The 25,890-nt window shown below is 38.4% G+C and overlaps 1 protein-coding gene and 1 long non-coding RNA gene across 2 annotated transcripts in view; both read right to left on the bottom strand.

The window, feature by feature from the left end:
• LOC143906549 (uncharacterized) overlaps positions 1-25,890 on the bottom strand; it is a 52,536-nt gene that overhangs the window by 22,028 nt on the left and 4,618 nt on the right. The gene's annotated exons all lie outside the window — the stretch shown is intronic.
• LOC143906544 (uncharacterized) lies at positions 3,704-25,197 on the bottom strand. Its single transcript, XM_077422689.1, has 3 exons — positions 23,981-25,197; positions 14,410-14,570; positions 3,704-3,992 (listed from the first exon to the last, which is right to left on the bottom strand). Exons 1-3 carry the CDS (start codon positions 24,055-24,057, stop codon positions 3,889-3,891), a joined length of 342 nt encoding a protein of 113 aa, XP_077278815.1. The 5' UTR covers positions 24,058-25,197; the 3' UTR covers positions 3,704-3,888.

Raw genomic sequence — 25,890 nt, 5'->3', positions numbered from 1 at the left:
ATTTATCTTTAAAGCGGTGAACAACATGCTACCGGAACAATTAAAAGACCGTCTAGAATTAGTGGGAAAGAACACTGATAGGCAAACCAGACAAACCGGCGATATAGCAATAGTGTTTCGTAGGACGAGAAATGCGCAAAAAAGTATTTTCTATGAAGGAGTAAAAATGTATAACGCACTGCCAGCCGAAATTAAAAGATGCGAAGAACTAAAAATGTTCAAACGTGTGCTAAAAGAGTACGTTCTGTTGTATGTATAAATATGTAGTATGTAAAAATAGCTGAGAAAGCTAATAAAGGTCATTCATTCATTCATTCTCTCTCTCTCTCTCTCTCTCTCTCTCTCTCTCTCTCTCTCTCTCTCTCTCTCTCTCTCTCTTAGTACACTGGGTAGCGTACACTTAGTATGGTAATATCAGGATTTTTTGGAAGTGTAGTGTTAGGATTCTAGGATAAATTTGAAGAAAGAAAAACGGTAATGTTATTTAGGACAAGAAACTCTATATTATGATATATTATTTTTTTTATTGTTACTGTCGAAAGTAAATAATATTACATAAAACCAGTAATGCAATTCAATATAGATATACATACACACGCACACACGAATACGCAATCGCACATACATATGCATACGCACATACAAATTATTTTTATTATTTTTTCTGTGGGCTACAGGCCCCGTCCACGATGACGATATCACGGACATGGGACGTCTCCAGGATCATGCTCCGATTACTTTGTACTAACAATAAGAATAATTTTGCATACTTTTTTTATTTTGTGTCTTTATATCATATGTATTTTTCAAGCATATAATAGCAACCTCGCAAAAGATGTCTTTTTTTATTTCAATTTCTGTTTTAAAAAAAGAATGTTTTTTTTCATATATATTTGCTTGTCATAGTGATTAAGATACGCGAGAACGCGCATAACGTGCAGTTTACGCCGAAGTGGCTGTTTCGTCGCTGTTTTCGATATGTTTCGTCGACGGATGATTAGCTAATTATGATTGTATAAAATACTGGATATTTGCGTAAAGTATCGTTGCCTCGCGAATAAAGTCGAAGGACCGTCGAGAAGAGGAAGCTCGCGATGCTTTCATTTCCCTTCCGAGTGCGCTTCAATCTTTTATCCGTTTTCGCCCTCGTATTCGTTTCCATTGCCACTATGACAAGTTTTTTACAAGAAAAATTTATTTATTTTATTTTAATTAAATATTTTTTTATTTTATAATGTTACCTCTTTAATTCTTTGTGATTAAAATAATTCTTTGTAATATTATAATTTTATCAAGAAGAATTAAAACTATTATATTACCACTTGGGTTGATAGAAAGACTCTCAGGAATACAAAGATACATACCACTTGGTTTTTTTTTTAGGTATATATTCTCTTTGTAATTGGCGCAGTATTAAAAGATTTTACTTTTTTTTTTTTTTTAAATAGATACTACTTGTTATATTTAGGCTTTTTCGAAGTAGATATCACTTGGATTAAATAAAGTAACAATTTTGTAATTTAATAATTTTGTTTTAAAAAATTAAAGCTACTACCACCTAGATTAGAATAGATTTTATTTATTTTTGAATAAAATTAATGATACTACCACTTGGGTTTTTTTTTCGAGGTAACAACCACGCGTGTACTTGGCGCCCTTTTTTTACCTTTTTTGAAAAAGGTAATTTTGTACTGATATCATGTGATTTGTAGTGTTACGCATCCTCTTCTAAAAAGGGCATGTCATCCATACGATCTATCGAATCTATCGAAATATTGTTGTCGCTTTTCCGCTTTTCTCGTCCTGCTGCCGAGAGAGATCATCCTATAAATACTAAATAAATTATATACATGTATAATATAAATATAAATAATTTTAATTACACACACACACACACACACACACACACACACACACACACACACACACACTACGTTTACGCAAACGTTACTTCTGTAGTAACTTACGATAATTTCTTCGCGTAAACGGGATTTTGTAGTATCTTACGATAATTTACTCCGCGTAAACGAGTAAATTATCGTAAGTTACTACAGAAGTAACACTCGCGTAAACGTAGTACACACACACACACACACACACACACACACTATCTGTCACTTATACTATGTTTACGCGAGCGTTTTACTTCCGTAGTAACTTATACGATAATTCCTCCACGTAAATGGAGATTCTGTAGCAACTTATGATAATTCATCCCGCGTAAACGAGTAATGCCGGGATTACGATGAATTTAACGTAACGGGACGCGACGGACGCGAAGTAACGTAACGTGAACTTAAGAAATTACGATCGCCGTAACGTGAAGCAGCGTGCATTTCAGAAATGATTTGACAGCTTGGTATGAATAAAAGGTTAAGATTAAGGTTATCTTTAAATTACGGCGATCGTAATTTCTTAAGTTCACGTTACGTTACTTCGCGTCCGTCGCGTCCCGTTCCGTTAAATTCATCATCGTAATCCCGGCATAAATTATCGTAAGTTACTACAGAAGTAACGCTCGCGTAAACATACAGTTTGACAACTTTTACAAGGCAGCATATACGTACGTGTTTGTACGATTTTGTAGATACACCTTTCTTCTTAAAGATCTCTCGTCGTAAGTTACTACAGAAGTAACGCTCGCGTAAACATACAGTTTGACAACTTTTACAAGGCAGCATATACGTACGTGTTTGTACGATTTTGTAGATACACCTTTCTTCTTAAAGATCTCTCGGCATCAGCTCTTTACGATCAATACTTATATATATTTCACTATCTGTCACGACGCGGCAACGGTCACGACTATCACACACTTACACTTATCCTTTTCTAGTTGTAAAAAACTGTCACGCACTGCGACAGTGCACGAGTGCACTCTCGTGTCAAAAATGGGAAAGTGACACACCAGCCGCCATTTTTGTCCGACGTGGACGTTTCTTAAAAAAAAATTTTCCACATTTGGTTTTTGCATTGCAATATCTTCGCTCGTAGGGCATGTAACGAAAAAAAAAGACTCTTATTTATAAATCAAACCCCAAGCTATCGATCGAACCTACTTAGAAGTTGATCCGTTCACTCGTTATTGAGATCTCAAAATCTCGGATACTCGCAACTCATGCGTTCGCGTAAAAGAGTCACGGTGCGTCTCGCTTCGCGCGTACTTGGCGCGAGACACTACCGTGTCTCTTGATATTTCTGATTCTCAAAATAAATTCTTCGTGTATATTTTTTTGTGCTCATAATATTATTTGATTTTTTTATGCCCTCTATAGAAAGAAATCTGTCACACACACACACACACGCGCGCACGCACGCACGCACGCACGCACGCACGCACGCACGCACGCACGCACGCACGCACGCACGCACGCACGCACGCACGCACGCACGCACGCACGCACGCACGCACGCACGCACGCACGCACGCATGCACGCACGCACGCACACACATACACCACACGCACAAACAATATCTTGAGAAATAAAAATAATATTTACGACTTTCATAGAAATAATATTTATTTTCAAAAATAAGTAATTATATTACAATAAATATCAACATATTTCGAGATCAAGCTATTTCTTATTTAATTTATTTATTGTTGTGCATACAAAATATTAAAAATTGCTTATATATACATATATGTATATATATATTTATATGGATATACATACATTAATAATATTTTCATTATTAACAATAAAATCAATAATACGATGCAAAAATAAAATATATGGATTTGTAGAAAATAGTTATAACAATTCAATAACATTTATAATATTTATATTCAATAATATCTCTTCCTCGTAAAAAGCCTTCAGATCCTCCTTCATGTACCTCTCTCCTCATCCCATTTCACCTTCTTCCCATCTATCCAGAGCTTCCTATTCGTTAGGATCACTGATCTTTCTTTCTGCCTTTCCTGTCGCTCTTCTCCATATGAGGCTTCTTTTCTTCTTCTCGGCTCTCTCCCTTTTCTTTCTTTCGTCTTTTCAAAAAAAAAAAGAAAAATAATTAGTTACATGAAAGAAAGAAATTAATTTTTATTAAAAAGTAGAAATAAATTTTTTATTGTAAAAATAATAAGTATTTTGTAAAAAATAAATTACTACTTATTTCAAAATTAATAATTAATAGAAAATAATCACAAATTTTTTCAATAATGAACAATAATCTTAGATAAATTATTTAATTATTGCATTACGTGCTACACAATAATTATATGTTTTACATATACATATATATATATATATATATATATATATATATATATATATAAAATATATATATACGTACAAACTTATTTCTTACAAATACATATCTATGTATATTTATAAATATTGTGATTTTAAATATTAAGAATATAAAATGGGTCCCTCCAACGCCCATTTCCGTGAGAACGCAACCAATATCTTTTTTTCGTCTCTCCGATTTTTATTTACAAATGATACATTTGTAAAAATCAATAACGTCACAACAGACGCTTCTGGCATTAATTTTGTCAGTACCGTCAGAATAAACGAATTTGATTTTTATTATAATCAGTACCGTCCGAATAGACGCTTCTGACATTTACTTTTATTTTATTTTTGTATTATGGGCCCCTCCAACGCCCATTTTCGTGAGAACGCAACCAATATCTTTTTTTCGTCTCTCCGAATTTTATTTACTAATGATACATTTGTAAAAATCAGTAACGTTACAACATACGCTTCTGACATTTTGTCAGTACCGTCAGAATAAACGTATCTAATTTATATTACAATCAGTACCGTCCGAATAGACGCTTCTGACATTTATTTTTATTTTATTTTTACTTTTTTACCCAGATGTTTTCGATATTCAAATATCTTTCTAAATGTTATTACAGTGTACGTAACTTTCTAAATAATATTAGATCGTATGTTTTTATCTTGTGAAAGGCAACAGTTCATCTCCCTCTACAATTTTCATAAAGTGTTGTCTCATGCTCTTTACGTCCTTGGAATATTTTTCATCACAAGGATTGCCTCCTAAGGCTATAGTTGTGGCAAAAGCTGCGGCGTAAATTCCGCAACTTGTACCGTCTGGTTGTGCATCGACTTTCTCAAAAATAATATCACTTTGCCTTATTTTTGGATATCGACGCTTTATATATTCTCTTTTCTTGAGCACCAATCTGTCGTATGTACAGCCAGGTATACTGTCATATACGAACAGTTTGGTGCCATCACAAAATATACATCGCCAGTGTTGAATTCCCTCTGCAAAGTATTGATTTTTTCCTCCAATTATTTGTAAGCTTAAATCGCTCTTACTAGCGTCAATATAATCAGGCAATCCTTGATACTGTACACTTTGCGTTTCAAAAGGAGTACTTTGTCTCACAATGCGTAAAAATTCATCTATTGATTCGTCCGTTAGTTCGTCTCCGGACAAGACATTTTGTCTCACAATAGAAATAGGTATAATAACTTCATTTAAATTTATCATTCGTCTTGCCTTATTCTCTTCGGTTATATCTCGCTTGTAGCTTGTACCAATATATGTACAATCATCACATCCTGATCCATATCTTGAGCAATCATAGCAGTGGAAATTGCTGTTTTCATCGGCGAAATGTCACATTTTAACGTTTCGTTAATTTCATTAATGATATTTTTGCTCTTTACTGCATTTTGCTCACTAGTTTTTCGACTACTTAATTTTTTACTTGCTTTCTGTGCTTCTTTAATATAACTCGGATCCCTTATTGCCATGTGCCTGTTGTGGCGACTATCCAAGATTTCCGGAAGCATGCATTCGTTATAGAAGCGTATTAGACAAGGCAGCATATGCTTCTCCCAAAAAGCATTGTCTCTATCTACGTGCACTATTTTCATGCTTTTCGGTGTCCATATGGCAAAAATGCAATACTGTCGTTGCGTTATGTTTAATTGGCCTTGAATTTGATAAAAGAACCGATGCTTTTCATTTAATTTACCTGGGTCTTTTGCATCAAAGATGTTTTTCAAGGCGGGTAATGTTTTAATGGCTTCTTCTATTGCTAAATGTTCGGCCGAATGAGGACATTTAATCTCCACTAAGCCATCGTCATCAATGAGTCCATCAGGAGAAGCACCCAGGTATGGATATTTGCGATCAATAAATAAGCCGCAAGGTTTGATGTCTTTGTTAAGTTTTGCGGCTAAAACTTTTTTTGCTATTGGTTCGTGAACGCGATCATATGCCATGGCGGCGGTATCAACAGGCGAAGAATATAAAATATTCTTCACTGTTGTTACACAAGACGTTGTTGCTCTCATGCGACAAACCATTCCAAAATTGGACGCTGTCAACATGACACGTCTCAATGAACACCACAGCTCGGAATCACTTTGTTGTCTCGTATCGCGTTCAGTTTGTTCCCAATTTTTCCCATACTCGAACAAGTTTTCCATATGCCTTTGTCGATTTTGTTCAAATACATCAGATGGGAGATCTGGCTTTTGCGATTGTGGGCCATAATATTTATCTGTTTCTGATTCTCGTTTAAATTTCTTTCGTTTGCCATCTTTTTGTCGAGATTCTCTGGTTCTCGCAATTTTTTTTGCCGTTGTTCTTCAAGTTGTTTGACAGTAGGAGGAACAGTTTTAGACATGCCTTTATAAACTTCCGTGAGGACTTGCTGCGTATTATGTTGCAGAACTGCTCCCGTAATTCTAGCATTGTACGAACCTCGTTTGCCAAAATGAATGCGTTTTCCACCAATTTCTTTGCAGATTATCGAATTAAACGATTCTGCAGGATTATTGGTTAAATTTAAGAGCAAGCTGTCAGAATAAGCACCGAGATAAATAAGAGCACTTTCTATTCTTTCATATAGACCATGCAGTTTCAAACGTGGTACGTATAATAATTTTTATTTCCGTCAATTTCGCACTTTTGACCGCGTTCCTCACATCGTTTTGTTGTAAGTCGAAGAGAGAGTCGAGCGAGAAGTATCGTATCGATATATCGAAGTCGCAGCGAGCGACGAGCGGAAGGTAGAGAATAGAAAAGATGGCGGAATAGAGAAGGTCGTGTGTGTAACGGCGTGCAATAAAGTTTTGTTCTGGCATTGATTTCCGTTTTCTAACTATTCTCCCACAGTTCAGAAGTGGGATAAACGTCGCGATCGTTCGAATATTGCGGCCGAGAGTGGCGATAACGCGATATTTTGGACAAATTCGTGATCGAGAATTTACGCAGCGTGGCGACGTTACGATCTGGCCGAGTGTTGAAAGCTGAAGGGCGAACGGGCACGAGTGGTGAAAACGTTCGTGGAAGAGGAACTCTGGCAGATATGGCGAATACACATGACGAACGAGATAACCGGGACAACCATACAGGCGACGGAACGACCAACGGCAATGGCCCGCGTTATTTCCGAGATGTGCACGAGGCACTTCCGAAATTTGATCCTGTTATAGGGGATATTTCCATCGAAGAATGGATAAACAAGATAGAAGAGTTCGGGGAATTGTACAATTGGGACGATGTAGCCATTCGTCATTACGGGTTAGTGAAGCTATCCGTTGTTGCGAAGAAATGGCGGGATAGCCTTCCCGCGCAAAATCTCACCTGGCGGGAATGGAAGGAACTGTTAGTAGAAGCTTTTCCGTCGGACGATAGTGTCACTAAGAAGCGTTTGGAGGCGCAAAATTATAAACGGAAATCTGGACAACACATGGTGGAGTACTTTTACGAAAAGTTATCTCGCTGTAACAAAGCTCAAATGTCCGATGCGAAGACCATCGAGTGGTTAGTGTTAGGTATCGAAAATATGAAAATTCGTGAATACATTGGTCCGTTGAGCAGATATGATAAGCCTAGTAAATTATTACCTGACTTGAAGAGTGCCGAACGATTCTGTCAAGAACCAGAGAAACGAGGAAGTTCGGATAAGAAGAGATCGTCTCAGTCAATTCGATGTTTCAAGTGCAAAGAGGACGGACATCATGCTAATAAGTGTCCTCAAGCGAAAGTGATTGTTTGCTTTAAGTGTAGTGGTAAGGGACATTACGCAAAAGACTGTAAAGGTGAGGAGCAGACGAACAAAACCGGAGCAAGCAATACTGCAACGACCTCGAAGACGAATACAAGCAAGACAGTGATGCAGATCACAGGAACGCAGACGCATATAAAATATTTCAAGGATGCGTACATCAACGACAAATACGTGAAGAGCTATATTGACTTGGGAAGCAGTTGCGTGGCGTTACGAGACGATATCGCTGAGGAGGAAGGATTCACATACCTGGAAGGAGATTTCGAGCCATTGATAGGTTATGGAAGCGGAGAGGTGAAACCAAAGGGTTTATTTACAGCAAACTTAACGGTTGACGGTGTTACGGCAAGGGTTAAAATTCATGTTGTGCCAAAGGAATATCAAACTATTCCTCTGATTGTCGGTCACCCGTATACGGAGGCAAGTAACGTGGTGATGATAAGCAAGCCTGGAGAATTGAGGATTGGCACCGACGAGTCCGATCTTTTGCGGATTGAGCCAGAATCGACAAGGAAGACCGTTTTGTGGGCGACAGAAGCAACAGTGATACCGAACAACTTCTTAGGACATGTCATGGTACGGGGAGACTTGCAAGGATGTGACGTCAGTGTCGAAGGAAGAATTCAAGAAGATGGACAGTTAATTCCAAGATGTTTGATAAGTGCTGATGACGAGGGAAGATCAATATTGCCTGTATTAAACATGACGAGTAAGGACCTCAAAATTAAAGAGGGCGCAACGATCACGAGGGGTGATATCTCAACTCCATTCGACGAAACACCAAGGCGACAAGAGGTCAACGAAGAAAAAATAAAGCTGGAAGAGATAAACACCGACGCGCCGGAGGAAGATATTCCTAAACTTCTCGAAGTACTTAACCAGTATAAAGATTTGATTGCTAGAAATATGCGGCAGATTGGGTGCACAAAAAAGGCCGAGATGAAGATTAAATTGCACGACACGACGCCTGTACATTATAGGCCGTACCGAATGTCTCAAGCGGAGCGGGCACAAATTCAGCGTATGATTGACGACTTGAGGGAAGCGGAAATCATCGAGGAAAGCGATTCACCGTTTGCGAGTCCAGTTATACTTGTTCGAAAGAAGAATGGCGACGTACGTATGTGTATCGACTATCGCGGAGTAAATAAACAAACTGTTAAAAGACCGTTCCCGATGGCGAGGATTGATGATCAAGTAGACCGTGTTCAGGGTATGCGATATTTTACAACCTTAGATTTGAGTAGCGGATATTATCAAGTTCCTATGTCAGACGATTCAAAGCACATTACCGCGTTTAGTACAACCGATGGTCACTATCATTTTAAGCGTATGCCTTTTGGCTTATGTAACGCACCGGCAGAATTTCAGCGATTAATTAGTAAAGTTCTCAGTTATTTAGGGGACGATGCGATGGCATATTTTGATGATATAATAATTCCGTCTAAGACTATTGAAGAAGTGCTTAGAAAATTAAAACGTGTACTACAAGCACTTAGAGAAGCAGGCTTAACATTGAACCTTTCAAAATGTTGTTTTCTAAAACAAAAAAATTGATTATTTGGGATTCGAGATTACAGCTAACGGAATAGCGCCGGGAAAGAAAAAAGTAGAAGCGATTCAAGAGTTTCCAACTCCTACAAACATAAGGGAGGTTCGTAGCTTTATAGGTTTCGCGAGTTATTTTCGCAGATTCGTGAAAAACTTTGCTTTGATTGTTAGAGCGTTGACAGAATTATTAAAGAAAGATAGAAAATTTGAATGGGGAACAGAGCAACAAAAAGCATTCGACGAGATTAAGGGAAAATTGATTCAAAGTCCGATACTGAGTGTATACAATCTGAGTGCAGAGACCGAAGTCCATACAGATGCGTGTTCACTGGGGTTAGGAGGTGTTCTATTGCAGCGACAAGAAGATGGGAAGTTACATCCAGTATCATACTTTAGCCGAAAAACGACGCGCAAGGAATCTAATTATCATTTATACGAGTTAGAAGCATTAGCGATTGTGTGTACCTTGGAACGATTTCGAGTGTATTTAATTGGTATTAGGTTTACGATAAGAACGGATTGTAACAGTCTGAAATTGTTAGCATCAAAACGAGATTTGAAACCACGAATAGGACGATGGTTTGTTCGATTATCCGAATTTGACTATGTTATCGAATATCATAAAGGTGAACAAAATTCCGTAGCAGACGCATTGAGTCGAAATCCTGTAGGAGACGCTGTAGAAACAGAAGTTGAAGGATTACCTGTACTAGGAATTAAGATAAATACTGATTGGGTAGCAGCGATGCAACGATCGAGTCCGGAAATTCTAGAAGTACGCGGAAAATTAGAAGCGGGAGATGCGAAAACTTATCAAAAATTTACAATATATAAGGCAAGAGTCTATAAAATAACAAAGGGTAAATGGCGATTATATGTACCAAATGAATTGCGATATGATATAGTTTCGGAGGCTCATAAGGCACTTTGCCATATGGGAATTGACAAACATTAGCAGCAGTAAAAGAAACGTATTACTTTCCGAAGATGAGAGAGTTTGTGTCGAAATACGTTGGGCGATGTATTAATTGTATTTATTATAAAACACCCACAGGAAAACCAGTAGGATATTTACACCCATATGACAAGGGAAGCCGAGCACTTGAGGTCATTCATATAGATCACCTTGGACCGTTTATATGTACTGAGAACGGGAACAATTATGTAATTGCGGCGATAGATGGATTTAGTAAGTATTGCGTATTGAAGGCTGTACATAGCGCAGGGACACAAGAAGCGATCGAGTTCGTCAGAGAGTTTGTAACTACGTACGGCCGACCTACAAGGATTATCACCGATAGGGGAGTAGCTTTTACGTCTCACGACTTCGAGTTAATATGTAAAAATCTAAACATTCAACATGTAAAGGTAGCTTCGGCAACACCGCGTGCGAACGGTCAAGTCGAGCGGATAAATAAAATAATTACAACTAGTCTTGCTACAACAACAAACGAGAAAGGAGATGAGTGGGACAAAAGACTGTTAGATGTACAGTGGGCAATGAACAATACCGAGCATAGAGTAACGAAAAGAACTCCTTTCGAGATAGTATACCGTCATAGAAGTAGTGGCGTTAGCGATAATCCTTTAACAGCTGAGATTATACGATTAAATGAGGAGCAAAATTTAAGCGAAGAGAAGGAATCGGTAGAAAGTCTCCTTAAGAAAAATCGCGAAGTACAAAAGAAGCAGTTCGATAAGGGCCGACGAGAGGCGCCTGAGTTCAAGGAGGGCGATTTAGTAATGATTAGAAGCGAAGCACCGGCTACTGGTAGAAGTAGAAAATTAGAGCCAAAATACCGGGGACCTTATAAAATTTTTAAATCCTTAGAAAGAGATCGATATTTGATTCAGGATATTGAAGGTGAACAACAGTCTTCGCGTTTATATAAGGGAATCATTGCAGCTGACCGATTGAAAATCATACCAAAGTAAATGTGTGTTTTTTTTTTTTCAAGTTAAGATTGCGTTTATAACATTAAGTTCTTAAGATTAAGATAGTTGCATTTAGAATGTAAGTCTAGAGTTTATATATGTTCAATTTTTAAAAGTTTGTGTACTTTCCAAAGATTAGATATTTTATGTGTTATGTTCTGTAATGTTCAATATAATACGAGTGACGAGGACGTCACCGAGTAGGATGGCCGAATCTGTTGTAAGTCGAAAAGAGAGTCGAGCGAGAAGTATTGTATCGATATATCGAAGTCGCAGCGAGCGACGAGCGGAAGGTAAAGAATAGAAAAGATGGCGGAATAGAGAAGGTCGTGTGTGTAACGGCGTGCAATAAAGTTTTGTTCTGGCATTGATTTCCGTTTTCTAACTATTCTCCCACAGTTTATGTTCACCAAATATGTGACTAGCAATATTTAATATGTCTTTCCGTAGTTCTGTAGCCTTACAATGATGAGGTTGGTCTTGTTTTTGTCGTTCAGAAGCTAGTCGCAACACTTCTCTCCGTATTTTTAAAACGCTATTGTCTACAACTTTTCGCATTTCAATAAAACCACGCATTCTTTTTGGCTGAGTCGTTTCAGTAACGGCTTTCAGTTTTTTACAAAGATTACGCAGTAGATGATTGGTGCATTCTATTTTTTTCACCGTTATCATCTGTTCCTGGTACGGTTTATTATTAATGATTGTTTAGGATTAAGGCAAAATCAGGTGGCAGGGCGCTGTCGCGAAAGTAATGGCCCCTGGCGCAAGCACAAACAACCCTCGGGCTTGACTCGACTTTATCCGAGATCACCCGAGTATCGCGCTACCGTTTCGACAGCGCGATTGCAAAACGCGCACGCGTATTCCTAAATATGTATACCGCGCAACGCGTTACATCGCGGATCGATGTGATTCGCCCTTCGTGAGGCCCATACCCCCGCCGAGGGTCTCCTATCGGGACGAAGGATAAACGATATCGATCCGCGCTCTCTTCTGTTCTCTGCCGCGACAAGAGACACATCGAGCCGGGCGTTCGCGACATTGTGCCTATCGGGAGTGGTCTCGACCGCCAGTGCGTGAAGTCCGTAATCAAGTTTCATCGCGAGCCGCATCCGTGAGATCGCCGCGTGAAACATCTCGAATCGCTCTTTCGCTCGTGCCGCGAAGAGTGAGCCGTTTTCCGACTGCGAGGAGTTCGGTACTGGGGAACGCGAGACGCCCTGTGCGAGGGAGTTTCGAGCGTACAAGTGTTGTCGCGAGCGGCATTAGTCGTCGCGCAATATCTCTCGTCAGACGAGATTGACGAGTTGTCGCCCGCAATCGAGTGGGCAACGAGCATAAACAGATCACGTGATCACCGCGTGCGGTACCGTGATCCTCATCTAAAAGACCGCACCGACGGCGAATGAGACCGTCACCTGCAGGCAGCCCGGGTATCGTGATTGCAACAAGTGTTGTGATAACCGAGCGTAAGTGCAAGCGAGCACTTCTCAATAACTCAGCGAAGGGAGCTCGATCCCGATATCGACCCCTCTCTCGCGGCCATTTTGTCGTGCCGCGCCGTTCGTGAACACGGACCATCATCGTAAATGTACAGCGTATAGTGATTGTGTAAAAGGCGAACTCACTATCGCGTACCCGAGACAACAAGAAAGCCTGAGCATCTCGCACCTCGTGACCGCGGTCGCTCGTCTGCTTCGCGACAAGATATCCGTTAACCGCGAGCAAGATCTCCGGACGCGAGGGCGGTCATCTACCGCTCTACAAGATTTCCGTTTCGCGAGCCACGCAGACAGAAGGAGCGACTCAAGATTTCAGTTCCGCCATCCCGCGAATGCTCCGGGTGCTCGGGTGCGTGAATGCGAGAAGTACTCTATGTGCAATAAAGTGTGTTTGTCAGAAAACCCGGCGAGCGTTTTTTGAACCCTCTTTTCGCTACCTCCTTGGTTCTTGCCCCGCGCCCTGGACAGGGTGGTCCCGGCATACTTCGTGTCCCGAGGATACCTCGGTCGCGCACGAAACAATGATGGAGTGATATACGTTACTATCTCCATCGGCGATAACTGTTTTGTAAATAAGTCCGTGCATCGGAAGGCTAAGTTTGAAACCTTCTGCAATAGCATCACTCTCCGTGCTTGTAGAGGCTGCGTTGCGATAAAAATTTTTATAACATTTGTGCGTTTTCGCAGCGCAACCCTTTCGTTCAGCCATGTCACATATCGCGCAATATTTATTGCGGATGCCAACGAAGAGAACTTTCCTTGTGCGATAACCAATTATTGCACCTACACCGGAAAGTGAGTCGTAGGCTTTACCGTACGATCTCTTCATCCAGCTGCCATCCGCAACGACAGTTATATATGGAATACCATTCACATCAGTTTCGTTTCTGCCTAAGGCGAGTTGTTTTTCTTCTTCGCCTGCCTTTATCATATTTTCCATGGCTGTTTTTCCAAATTCTTCGACTAAATCTTCGCGATATTTTATATACGTAACCTTAGACATACTAGGAATATTCATAGCTGCACATTGCTCATTCAACTGGGCATAACCATTTCCAGTTGTGATAGATGCAGCTACAGCAGCTTTATTAATATCCAATATGTCTGGTTCTGTAGGTTCGGACCAGATGTTGTCTTTATAATTGCACATTTGGCATTTGAAGAACAACTGCGTCAATAACCCTTTGCGACGAGCTTTTATGAGTTTCCAATCTTTAAATTGGCACTCTATTCCTCGCGCATGATTATCGAATGTTCTGTGGATCTCATTCAACATAAATGAAATGTCGACAATGCTACGGCTTTCAAGCATGCACTCTTGGATACAATTTGTATCTAGAAGGCCCGTATTATCGATGACAAGGTCATAATCATCTCATCGCACTTTTTGACATTTAAATTGCACATACCTTTATTTTCTTGCGACGGACACTGCGTTACTTCGGTATTGCAGTTTGAATCCATCATATCGGGCAATGTTACCATTGATTCTCGGAAATTGATGGATTCGTTGTCCGTACTTGCCGCAATTTCTGCGTCATTTTCTTGACGCCTCTTCAGAGCCTGTCGCCTGTAAATAATAATAAAAAAATTAATATATGAAACAACACACTTGACAAAAAATTGGTGTAGTCAAAAATAATGTTGAGTCGATATGAAATAAGTTTAAAAGAATAGTGTACATATGACAGCAATCCTTTGTTTATTTTTATTTTATAAAACTAAGTATATAAAAATAGACGCTTCAGGTTTTACATTACTGCAGGTAACTAGCCTGTGTCAAAATAGATGCCTTTGACATTTATATTGTTATTATTAGAGGCCAGTATAATCACAACATATGCTTGTGTAATTTTTTAAACCAGTGCCGTCAGAATAGCTTTCTGTATTAAAATATTATTATTAATATTTTTCATAAATTTTTATCGTAAATGCCAGTACCGTCAGAACAGACGCTTCTGATTGTTATTAAAATCAATACCGTTGGAACAGACGCTTATGACACTTACTCTGCCAGTACCGTCTAAATAGACGCATCAGCTTTCTGTATTAAAATATTATTATTAATATTTTCCATAAATTTTTATCGTAAATGCCAGTACCGTCAGAACAGACGCTTCTGATTGTTATTAAAATCAATACCGTAGGAACAGACGCTTATGACACTGTATGTATTACCATTACATTACTAATGACTATACTACTAAGTATTATTACACGCTGCAAACATGCACAATTTTTAGTTTAATGTTAAAATAGACAAAGGATTGCGTATTTATCTTTTACAAAGATACTACTTATATTTTAGAGATTCTAAAAAAACTTTAAAAAAATAAAAATTATTAACATTTTGCAATATTTTACACTATGTCAAAGAACAAAATTTGTGTGTGTGTGTGGGTGGGTGTGCGTGCGTGCGTGCGTGTATGTGTGTGTGCGTGCATGCGCATATATGCTAATACGAGGGGGCCCCCACTCAAATTTTGGGCGTACACAAGACTATGGGATTACTTGGATTACGCTGGACTACGTGGGACTACGAGAGATTACTCGAGAGTACGTGGGACTACACGAGATTACATGGGACTACGCGAGATCACATTGTTGTCTTCTTCTTGCAATTGCATTTTAATTTTAATTTTACAGGTCTTCCTTCTCTGTAAGGTCAGCAATATCCCAGCGAGAAATGATTCGTCTTTCGACGTCGATTAGACATCGATTCGATGGGTCATTTCTCGCTGGGATAGCATAAGTTCCAAAGAACACAGAGAGGAAGAAGCTGATTAAGGAAATGTAAGCCAGCACCACTGTGTGCAGAAGGTGGTCAACACCAGCATCCTTATGCACTTTACTCAAGTAACTTGTGTGTCCGTTGCTTTCTCTAAATCTGACCTGAATGTAGTATTTTACTGGGAGTGCGAGGGGTTCAAGAAGTGGCCTAAAATATGTCAAGTTGTGTAGGGCAACCTGTTACTTGCAAGAAACATGTCACCCACTTTAATTTATGTTAAGTCTTTGAATTAATAAAATTACATATTTTTTTAAATGAGTATTTGTTGTGAAATGTGTCTTTGTATTATGAGCCCCAGTATTATCACCACCAGTACGATCTTTTAGTTGCTCTAAAATTAAAATCAGTTGCCTCCAACCTAAACTCTTCATTGATATTGGATATCTGTTAAGAATGGCGTTACATAGCTTGGGGTTTCTGAAATTTAAATTTGATAAGAAATGTCTCATATAAATACTTTAGGAGTTACAGTCAATTGTGTTAACAATACAATGTTTTGAGTTGGAATGACTCTAATATCTTTTAGACAAAAATGTAGGTGAATTATGAACATTATTTTGTAATGGGAAGAGCAGTCAGAAAATAAAAAAGAATTGACTTTTGACATTACAGTGTAAGAAAGGACTAGTAACATCTTAATATATAAAAAATATCCAAGAATGTGTGTGTGGGTCTGGTTTTTTTTCTGGATTGGTATCCTTATTGGTGTCCTTTTCTTACAATTACATAGGATTTGGTGTAAGATACACATTGCCCTACAGCAAGAAAATCAAATCGATGAAAGTAAAGGTTTAGGAAGAGATTTGAGGAAATGCTAAATAAAAAGGCTATAACTTTTGGGATTTTTTCATTCACTTTTTACTTTTGCTTGAACTGTACAGTAGGAAATTTGTGCCCCATTGAAAATAAACATGTATAATATTAAAAAAAAAAAAAACTAGGGAACAAATTAAATAAATAATCAAGTTTTATTTACAGCCAGTCTCAATTTCAGTCTTAAAGCAGTCACATTCTTTGGAATACTAATAGCAATAGCATTGGATGTTTACTTAACTAAAATAAATTGTTTAAGACAATTCAGAATTCACATTAGACATTCAGAAAGGCAGTAACACATAAAGAAATGTTTACTAAATAAAATAAACATATCAAATTAAACAATATTTAGCATTACAGAAACATAACAGATCATATAGGTTTTGTTACATGTAAAAGAAATAAACAAAATTATCTCAAAGTAGGAGAACAATAAATAAAATACAACAATTACATTCACATGAAAGAGTACAATGCAAAATCAATGTAATAAATATAACAAATCACCTTCACTAGAGTACTTGTAAAACCTATTTAAGGTTTGACTAGTTTCTTAATATCTTGAAGGTAACATTGTAGCACTAAGTCATTCTTAAGTACTTTAGGACGGGGAAGAGTACAGATGTACTTCTCAATATCATAGTATCCATGATTATCCATGGTCATACTTTTCAACTTACGGTTTGAAATTGAAAACCAAGAACACATACAGCCCAGGCCTCTTCTTGAATGATCGGGTGCTTTCACTGGAGCTGAAGTATCAGAATATTTTTGACTATGCCATGTAGGTCCACTCATGTAGCTAAATGCAAGAATTCTCCCCACAACAATAGACTTGCCCTCAGTGAAAGCACACCAATCCCCAATGAAAACTGTTTCTTCTCGGTGAGGCACCAAGCTTTTTGCATTGGGAAGAGAAAGAGAATCATAACTAACCTGGTTGGTTTGGACTCGTAAAAGTCTATCACTACTCATTTTAGTGTCACCGCTACTCAAAAGCCAACAGAATGAAGTTTTCTTAATTATGCATGTCTTGCCATTTCCATCCATCACTTTAACAAATGGGCTTGTAGGTGTGACCACTACATCATCATGGCTTTTTAATCCTAGTGAACTACTTGAAATTATTAGAAGGTCTTCAGTGACATCGACCAAATCTTCATCAATTTCACCTTCTTGAAAGGCTTCAGCATCTGAAGCTTGCTGCTCTTCTGAATCAACTTGCTCCTCATCTACAGTGTCATCAGCATCTAAAACCAGTTCTTCTAATATGTCATCTAGAGTGTCAGAGGACACCAACGGGAGCTGACAGTTAGGAACTGAAGTTTGCTTTTTAGCAATACCAAACTTGATGCACAACTCCAAAGCTGATTTGAACGCGGCTTCCACATTAGCCTCAATTTCATAATCCTCGGGCAAAACAAGAATGGTCTGTTGTTCAGGTGCAGACGAGCAATATTGTTTCTTCAGTCTAGGAAAATGGATGGTGTCCTTCAAATTAATAAAGGTGTCACCCAGAAAATCAACTCGTCTAATACGGTGTTGCATCTCAAGCATGCTAAACACAACTATTGAGCTTTGTACAGCTGACATTGCTCGCAACCGGCGAAAGCAATCTTCACACTGCTGGCTTCCACAGAGACACGGCAAGAAGATGTCTGCTTCTTCTGCTTCTCTCCGTTTGCGAATAAGCTTGATGAGTCCATGGCCATTCAGTTCGATACATATGTATGCATTACAAGTGATAAAATTATGACCAAGAGAATAACCATCAGTATCAAGTATCCACTTCCTCCAAAGTCTTAAAAAAAAAATCCACTTCCAAATCAAAAACACTCTTTCTAATGGTAGCAGCTGATGATCAAGAAAAACACTTGTTACTTCTCGCATCATGTCAAGATATAATGCTGTGGCCTCGCTGCCTGGGACTGTCTTTCTCAGAAGCTGCGTTACTTTAGAGTCACACAACTTTTGGGCCGCTCTAAAATTCATCTTGTCTTTTGGGTCAAGGATACTCTTGGTAAGCTGATGTTGATCCTTTGACACTTCATTAAGTAAGGCTACCAAGTGCCCTTTAGATGCTACATGGTTCTTACCAAAGGGAATAATTTCAGAAGGCTTGAGTAATTTTGATTTAAGTTTCACAAGTAAGTGGATGGTATCTTGAATCATAACTGGTTCATTAATTAATAGAGAAGAATGAAACCATGGCCATTTGGATGGGCCAGCAAGTGAAAATGTTCTCATAAACATGGCTTTCAAAAGTTTGCCATCTCCATCTGAAGAAAAGCCATCAATTTCAAGACCTGCCTCTAAAAATGCTTTTTCCATCCAGTGCCACCGTTTTAATACATCAGTGTGCTGGAATTTGTTGTCAGTGCCGTACAATGCCACACAAAATGCTGGTGATTTTGCATCTAATGGCTGTGCCATAATAACATATGCATTTTTGCTGACTGCATTTTCTTGAAAATGAGACTGCATTTCAGTAGCAGAAGTGGCTGGAAAACTATTCGATACAGGCAAGCCATTTTTCAGTTTGGGAACAAACCCAACAAATTGATTTGTTTTGATGTCGTACTGCACCCTTCCATTGACACTCGTCCCATCTTCACTTACATGCACTTTTATTGTTTTAATACCCATTGAGTCCATGCGGTGCTTCAGCTGACTGATTCTGAAGACACCCTCCTGAATAGGATCACTTGCAGTCAGACATCTTCTTGCGGATGTAATGGATGGGAAATGTAAGTTCTTCTGTAATATTTCATACAGCTGAGGTCCACCAAGAGTGAAACACAAGGTAGCAAATTCTTTTATAGTAGAGCTGTACCTCAGGCCACCTGGTTTTCTTCCTGCATTTGATTTGGCACATTCTAACATTAGTTTTAGAAGCTGAGAAATATCCTCAGTGGCATAGTCACAATTCTTTGGAATATTCTTGTTCAGGGACAGGACAACATTTTTCAACCGTTTGTTTTCTGCGAGGATGAGCTCCATTTGATTTAATATTGGGAAAAATTCTTCAATCTTGTGGCAGAAATCAGCAGCTTTAGTGAGCTTTAGCTGATTCCTAGCCGTCCTACTGTACTGAGACCAGTCTCTTTTTCTGTGGTGGGAAAGGGTGGTCGATTCTTCCCCACCTTCTAAACAAAATCCTGGTCCAAAGAAAAGTTCCCACTTTTGGATTGGATTTTGGCGGGAACAACTCCATATGCAGTTGGGTTTGTATTAGTCTTCTTTCCACCATCAATACTGCCTCCCTCAGAATCTGTTGTGCTACTTATAAACATTGTGCTCAAAGTTTTTTGCCCCGGATCAGTTTGTTTCCTCTTCTTTTTTTGGTGCACATTTTCTACATGCCTGTAGAAATTTGAGGGACTCCACCGTGTACCAATTTTGCTAATTTTGAAATTTTGAGAGCATACCACACATGTTACACTAGCTATAAGGCTTCCTAAAGAATTTTTCACCACTCTGGGAACGATTGTAGGAGAATCATAATCTATTTCATTCTCTTTATTCACATTTAGAAGATTTGAAGCATTTTTTTCAAACCATTTTTGGATGTTATTTGTCAAAATTTCTGTTTCTGTCAAAATATTGTCAGAATCATTTGAGCTGCTGTCAGAAGGCTGAGGCTTCTTGGTAGTAGCTAGTTTAGATGGCGCAAAACATTTTTTAAAAACAGATGCCACTTGAGTTTTCTTTTTGTTAGCTTCTTCCAGGAGATTACGAGCTAGAGCAGATGCTTCTAATATGGCATTCCGTTGTCCTCCTAAAATTTCATACTCTTCTGGAAGAAATGAAAATAATGGTCCGTAATACTTCTCCACTTCTTTTTGCTTTAAGTCTTCAGAAAGGTTAACAAATTTTTTTCCAGTATCCTGTGCAGCTTTGTGCGCATAAATTGTTCAACCTGCTTCATGTCCTTATCACAGAAGCTCTGCAGTGAGCGAACATTGTCATATCCCATAGTGGTTAGTATTTCCTTCAATGGATCTTGGAGTTGAAGAGTATGAGATGAGGATTCTTCAAGAATGTCCCAAAAGGAATCCCCACGTACCTGTGAAAACAAACAATACAAATACAAATAAATAAATTGAAAGGACCATAACTACAAAATAATAAAGCTAGACTTTGTGCAAGATACTGCTATTCATAAATACTAACTTTTTCAATATCAATCTCTGCAGATGGTTGAATTGTAGTGTTGTTATTATGTTCATTATTTAACACTTTGCCAGTATCTTTAGGATCATTTAAGACTCCGCCTCCTTCTTTCTCATTGGTGTGGTTGTTTGTAGTTTCAGTCTTATCTGTCGGGACACCCCCATCATCGTTCTCCATTTTTGTGGTCTTACAGACACTGCCAAGAAGAAAAAAAATTTGATTAATAAATTGACAAGTTGACAAAAGGAAACAAAAGTCTACATCATGTATATTTATAGTTTCAGTCAGTCAATATTTGAAATTCTAAATTTACTTATCAAATAATGAAGTAATACTTTTCATAAAAACCTTATTTATTTGATTTACTTGGAGATGGGTATCAAGGAAATGTTTCCTAAACAAACCTTGCCTAGGCGCATTCAGACACACCTGTGCACAACAGATTGCGTGGTAGGCAGGGTTTGTCTAGGAAACATTTCCCTGATTCCTATCTCTAGATTTAATAATTATAATGGCACATATTCATACCTGCTGCAATGGCAGCCAAAAGGATTTCCTCCCAGAACTACCGCCGGCTCAAGCTATAAAGGCTGCAAGCATGGAAGAACACAAACGTTATGAGTATTGAAGACATACGAATTGTGAAATACCTTGTCAGTGCCAAATGAATTATACACTAAGTTCTGAGTTACAACTAATTTACAAACAAATTATACGCAAAGTTATAAGTGGCACTGGTAACTTATAAGCTTGACAAACATTCTACACTCAAGGTGTTCTATAGTTTTAAGGTTAAGGGAGACTTTCTGGAGGGCATCATAACACGTAGAAAAAAAATGGTAGCAGTACTGCAGGTAAATGAAAGGCGCAGTTACTTTACAAAACCAAGCCGTTTCGTGGTTAAAAGTAGTTATTTTATCATAAATATCAAACTGTGCGAGCCCGCCCTCCCCCCGCCTGTGCCTGTTTAGAAGCAAAACACCCACCCCTTGCGTCCGCGATGACAGGTTTACAAGCAGATCAAGCGTAATGCACTTTAGTAAACTGTTCTTTCTACATGAAAAGCCGAAATAGAATTAAATTCAAGGTAAATCTGAAGAATAGTGGCCTCCTCACCGATTTCGTTCAACTTGGGTTTAATCGACGCGTTTTTTCACGAAACGACCGAATCAGGCAGAAAAAAGTGTCGCTCTGCCCCGCGAAGCGAGATATTGACGGTTAAAGTTGACGACTATCAGGTTATGATTCCTGTCATACCGACGCGATGTAGCGACTGGTAGCGACCACAAACATGCCCTGTGGCCACACGCGCATGCTCAGTGGCCGCATGCGCATGCAAAAGAAGGTCACGTGACAACTGTCTGCTTGGTAAGTACATACATATTTATGTGTACTTTTCACATACCAACTATTCTCTGCTTTAACAAATTATTTATGTTTTGTTAACTTAAACGCTTAATAACTGTAACAGAAATAATTTGTTAAAGCAGAGAATAGTTGGTATATGAAAAGTACATGTAAATATGAACTTTTCATATACCAACTATTCTCTGCTTTAACAATTTTATTTCTGTTTCGTTAACTTCAACACTTAATATCTGTAACATAAATAATTTGTTAAAGCAGAGAATAGTTGATATATGAAAAGTAAATATTTATGTATACTTTTCATATACCAACTATTCTCTGCTTTAACAAATTATTTATGTTTCGTTAACTTAAACGCTTAATATTTGTAACAGAAATAACTTGTTAAAGCAGAGAATAGTTGGTGTATGAAAAGTACATGTAAATACGAAGGGTTGTCACGTGATCTGCTGCATGCGCGTGCGGCCACTGAGTATGCGCGTGTCGCCGCAGGGCATGGTCGTAGTCGCTGCATCTCGTAGGTATGACAGGAATCATAACCTGATTCCTGTCAACTTTAACCGTTAATATCTCGCTTCGCGGGGCAGAGCGACACTTTTTTCTGCCAGATTCGGTCGTTTCGTGCAAAAACGCGTCGATTAAGCCCAAGTTGAACGAAATCGGTGAGGAGGCCACTATTCTTCAGATTTACCAAATTCAATAGATTCTTACCTAAGACAATGCGCTGCCTGTGCTCCTGCTCTGCCGACGTCCACTCGTCTTTTTCTTCTTATTTAATAGCCTTTGAGCAGTACTGCTCTTAAATATGGCCAGAACGAACCAATTGTCGTGTGGAGCCGTAAAACTCGTGTCACACTACGTATCGCGCACGCGGATCGGATTGAACGTAATCTAGCCAATCACAGACGAGCAGCTCATCTGTGATTGGTTAAATTCCGATTCGCGATTCGTAATCCCAATCCTCGTCCGCGTCCGCGATACGTAGTGTGACACGAACATAAGGCGTGTCACAATTTTCAATTGCACTGACACAGTGAATTTTTAACTCGCAGACGGATTGTTAATTCTTCACGTCCACTCGTCCAGTGGTGGCGAGAGGGGCCTGGCGTGATGGAAGTGGGGATAGGGTAAGGTCGGACCTGCTTCTGCGGGCGGGCCGAAGGGTTGCCTTCACTGTCTACGTGTAAGAAGGGCTGCCGTACTGCAAGGCGCTCTCTTGGTGCTGGCGCCGCTCGTAATAGTGAGAGTGTGATTACACTCATTTTAACGCGTGATTACACATGATGTCGTAAGATTGCATTGGATTACGAGGGATTACGCGGGATTACGCGGGATTACGCGGGATTACATGGGATAACACGGAATTTCGTGAGATTACGTGGGATTACAAATGTAGTCCCGCGTCCATGTACACAGGATTACAAAAGTGGTGGCCCCCTCGTGCTAATATGCACATGATGTTTACAAAAATATTCGTGAAAAAGGATATTATAGTAAGAAAGTTGACTTTATATAAAGTTTTGTATAACAAAAGTTCAAAATGTAAGAAAACCGGTCTGCCTGTCAGTCAGTCAGTCAGTCAGTCAGTCCAGTCTGTCTGTCTGATTAAATTTTTCTATTCGTAAATATCAAGAGATACGGTAGAGCCTCGCGACAAGTACACGCGGAGCGAGAGCTCACCGTGACTCTTTTACCCGAACGCACGAGTTGAGAGTACCCGAAATTTTGAGATCTCAATAACGAGTGAATAGATCAAATTCTAAGTAGGCTTGAGGGATTTGTATAATAAATATTCATCAAAGTGTTATCATAAATGCATAATGTATACTAACCTTCGTAACGCTCCTTTCTTCCGAGACCGTCTGTGTAAATACCAAGGCTTCTTCCTCTCCAAACGTTTCACACCCATATTTATTTCCTTATAGTCCTCCTTATAGTCTCCAATACTCACTTTACCGTTCACTTCACTGTATCACGTTATTACACTCGCGTCACTACACTATCGTCGCGACACTCGCGACAGTATCTATCTACCTATCTATCTATATATCTATCTCACTCCGCGATCGTCGTTGATTTGTTATAAACATATACACACGTAGATCGTGTTTACATTACCAGTACTGAAAATCTGTACCATACGTAATGTGATTTTTTACATATTTACATTTGGAATAGATTTGTGTAGTGGCAGTACACGTAAGAACAAGGCCGTAATATGTGTCATGTAAATGCGGTAAATGATATATTACGGCATTTTATCCGCGGTATTAGTAATACTATGTCATTCGCTGGAACCGGTACGTATCAGTACGAATTCATATCAATGAATTAGTAAAGAATATCGTTCAAAGAAAATTCCTAATATCTACTACAAATGCATAAATATGAATTTGTAAAAATACGTATCGGCTCGAGCGAATATCATAATACATATTATAAATACCGCGGAAATATCATGATATTATTATTTACATACTACGGCCGTGTTCCGATATATACTGCCCGTACTAAAAATCTATTCGAAATAGTAAAAAGATTCACATTACGTACTCTGTCAGGAATAAATTAGTGCAATCGACGTCGATGCGTCGATGAATGGTCGCTTTCAAATACTGGTTGATATTTTTATCTTTTTGTCTTTATCATAATTATGTTATGTTTATTGAATAATTGTAAACTGTTGTACAACATTTCTATTCGTTTTTTCGGTTCATTCTACATCAATACACAGTATATACATACACTAAGCTTTCTGACTTTGCGTCAATTCGATATAGAGTAAAGACCATGATTTAGAAATAGATAACAGCTTTACCAATGAAATATTAAAAATTATTTATACAAAGGGTGTACCATTATAAATTTGACAGCGCTATATTTCGCAAACGGATGATTTCATTGACAAACGTTTCAAGTAAAACTTACTCTGTTTTGAGGGGAACATATCTTACGATGAACACGTTTTTCTTAGGTGAAGGTGTTCCTGAGATTTTAAGGTGACCTTTGTTTATTTTAATGGAATCATACAATTTTTTTATATAATATAATTTCTCTACTTATTTGGCATATAAAAGTATAAAGGTAAAGCTATCAACAAATCAATAGTTTACGGGATATTTGATATTATATATATTAAAACTTTTATACGTAGCACATAGTGAGACGAATCAATTAATGTGAGAAAAACATAGTTACTTTCAAAAAAAAAGTATGTAATTGCACATTACAAATTGCATTATTTTAAAAAAAGCAACTATGCGTTGTCTTTAAATCAACTTACTCGTTCCACTATTTTACGCATAAAAGTAGGTACAGTTATCAAAAAATTAATAGTTTACAAGATATTTTATATTTCATGTCAAAATATATGCCAGAATAAAATATAACATCTCGCAAAATATTGATTTTTTTATAACTGCTAGCTTACCTACTTTATGTGCTAAATAACTACAGGAATTATGTTATATAAAAAAGATCGTATGATTCCATTGAAAAAAAAAACAAAGGTTACTTTAAAATCTCAGGAAAAACGTGTGTCCATCAAGATGTTCCCCTCGAAACAAAGTAAGTTTTACTTAAAACGGAGCAAGCAACGCGATGCATTTTTCAAGTATTTGCAAGAAAGTATTGAAACTTCTCGTGCGACTGATGTACCAAGTACGCAACCGAGATAGCCATGTAGCAAGCGTGGCGCAGCGACTGAGGTAACGGACTGAGACGTTGCAGGTCGCGCGTTTAA

The sequence above is a fragment of the Temnothorax americanus genome, unplaced genomic scaffold, assembly GCF_048541705.1.
Source record: "Temnothorax americanus isolate GAGA-0224 unplaced genomic scaffold, ASM4854170v1 Scaffold73, whole genome shotgun sequence".
NCBI lineage: Eukaryota > Metazoa > Arthropoda > Insecta > Hymenoptera > Formicidae > Temnothorax > Temnothorax americanus.
This window is presented reverse-complemented; position numbering and strand designations above follow the sequence as displayed.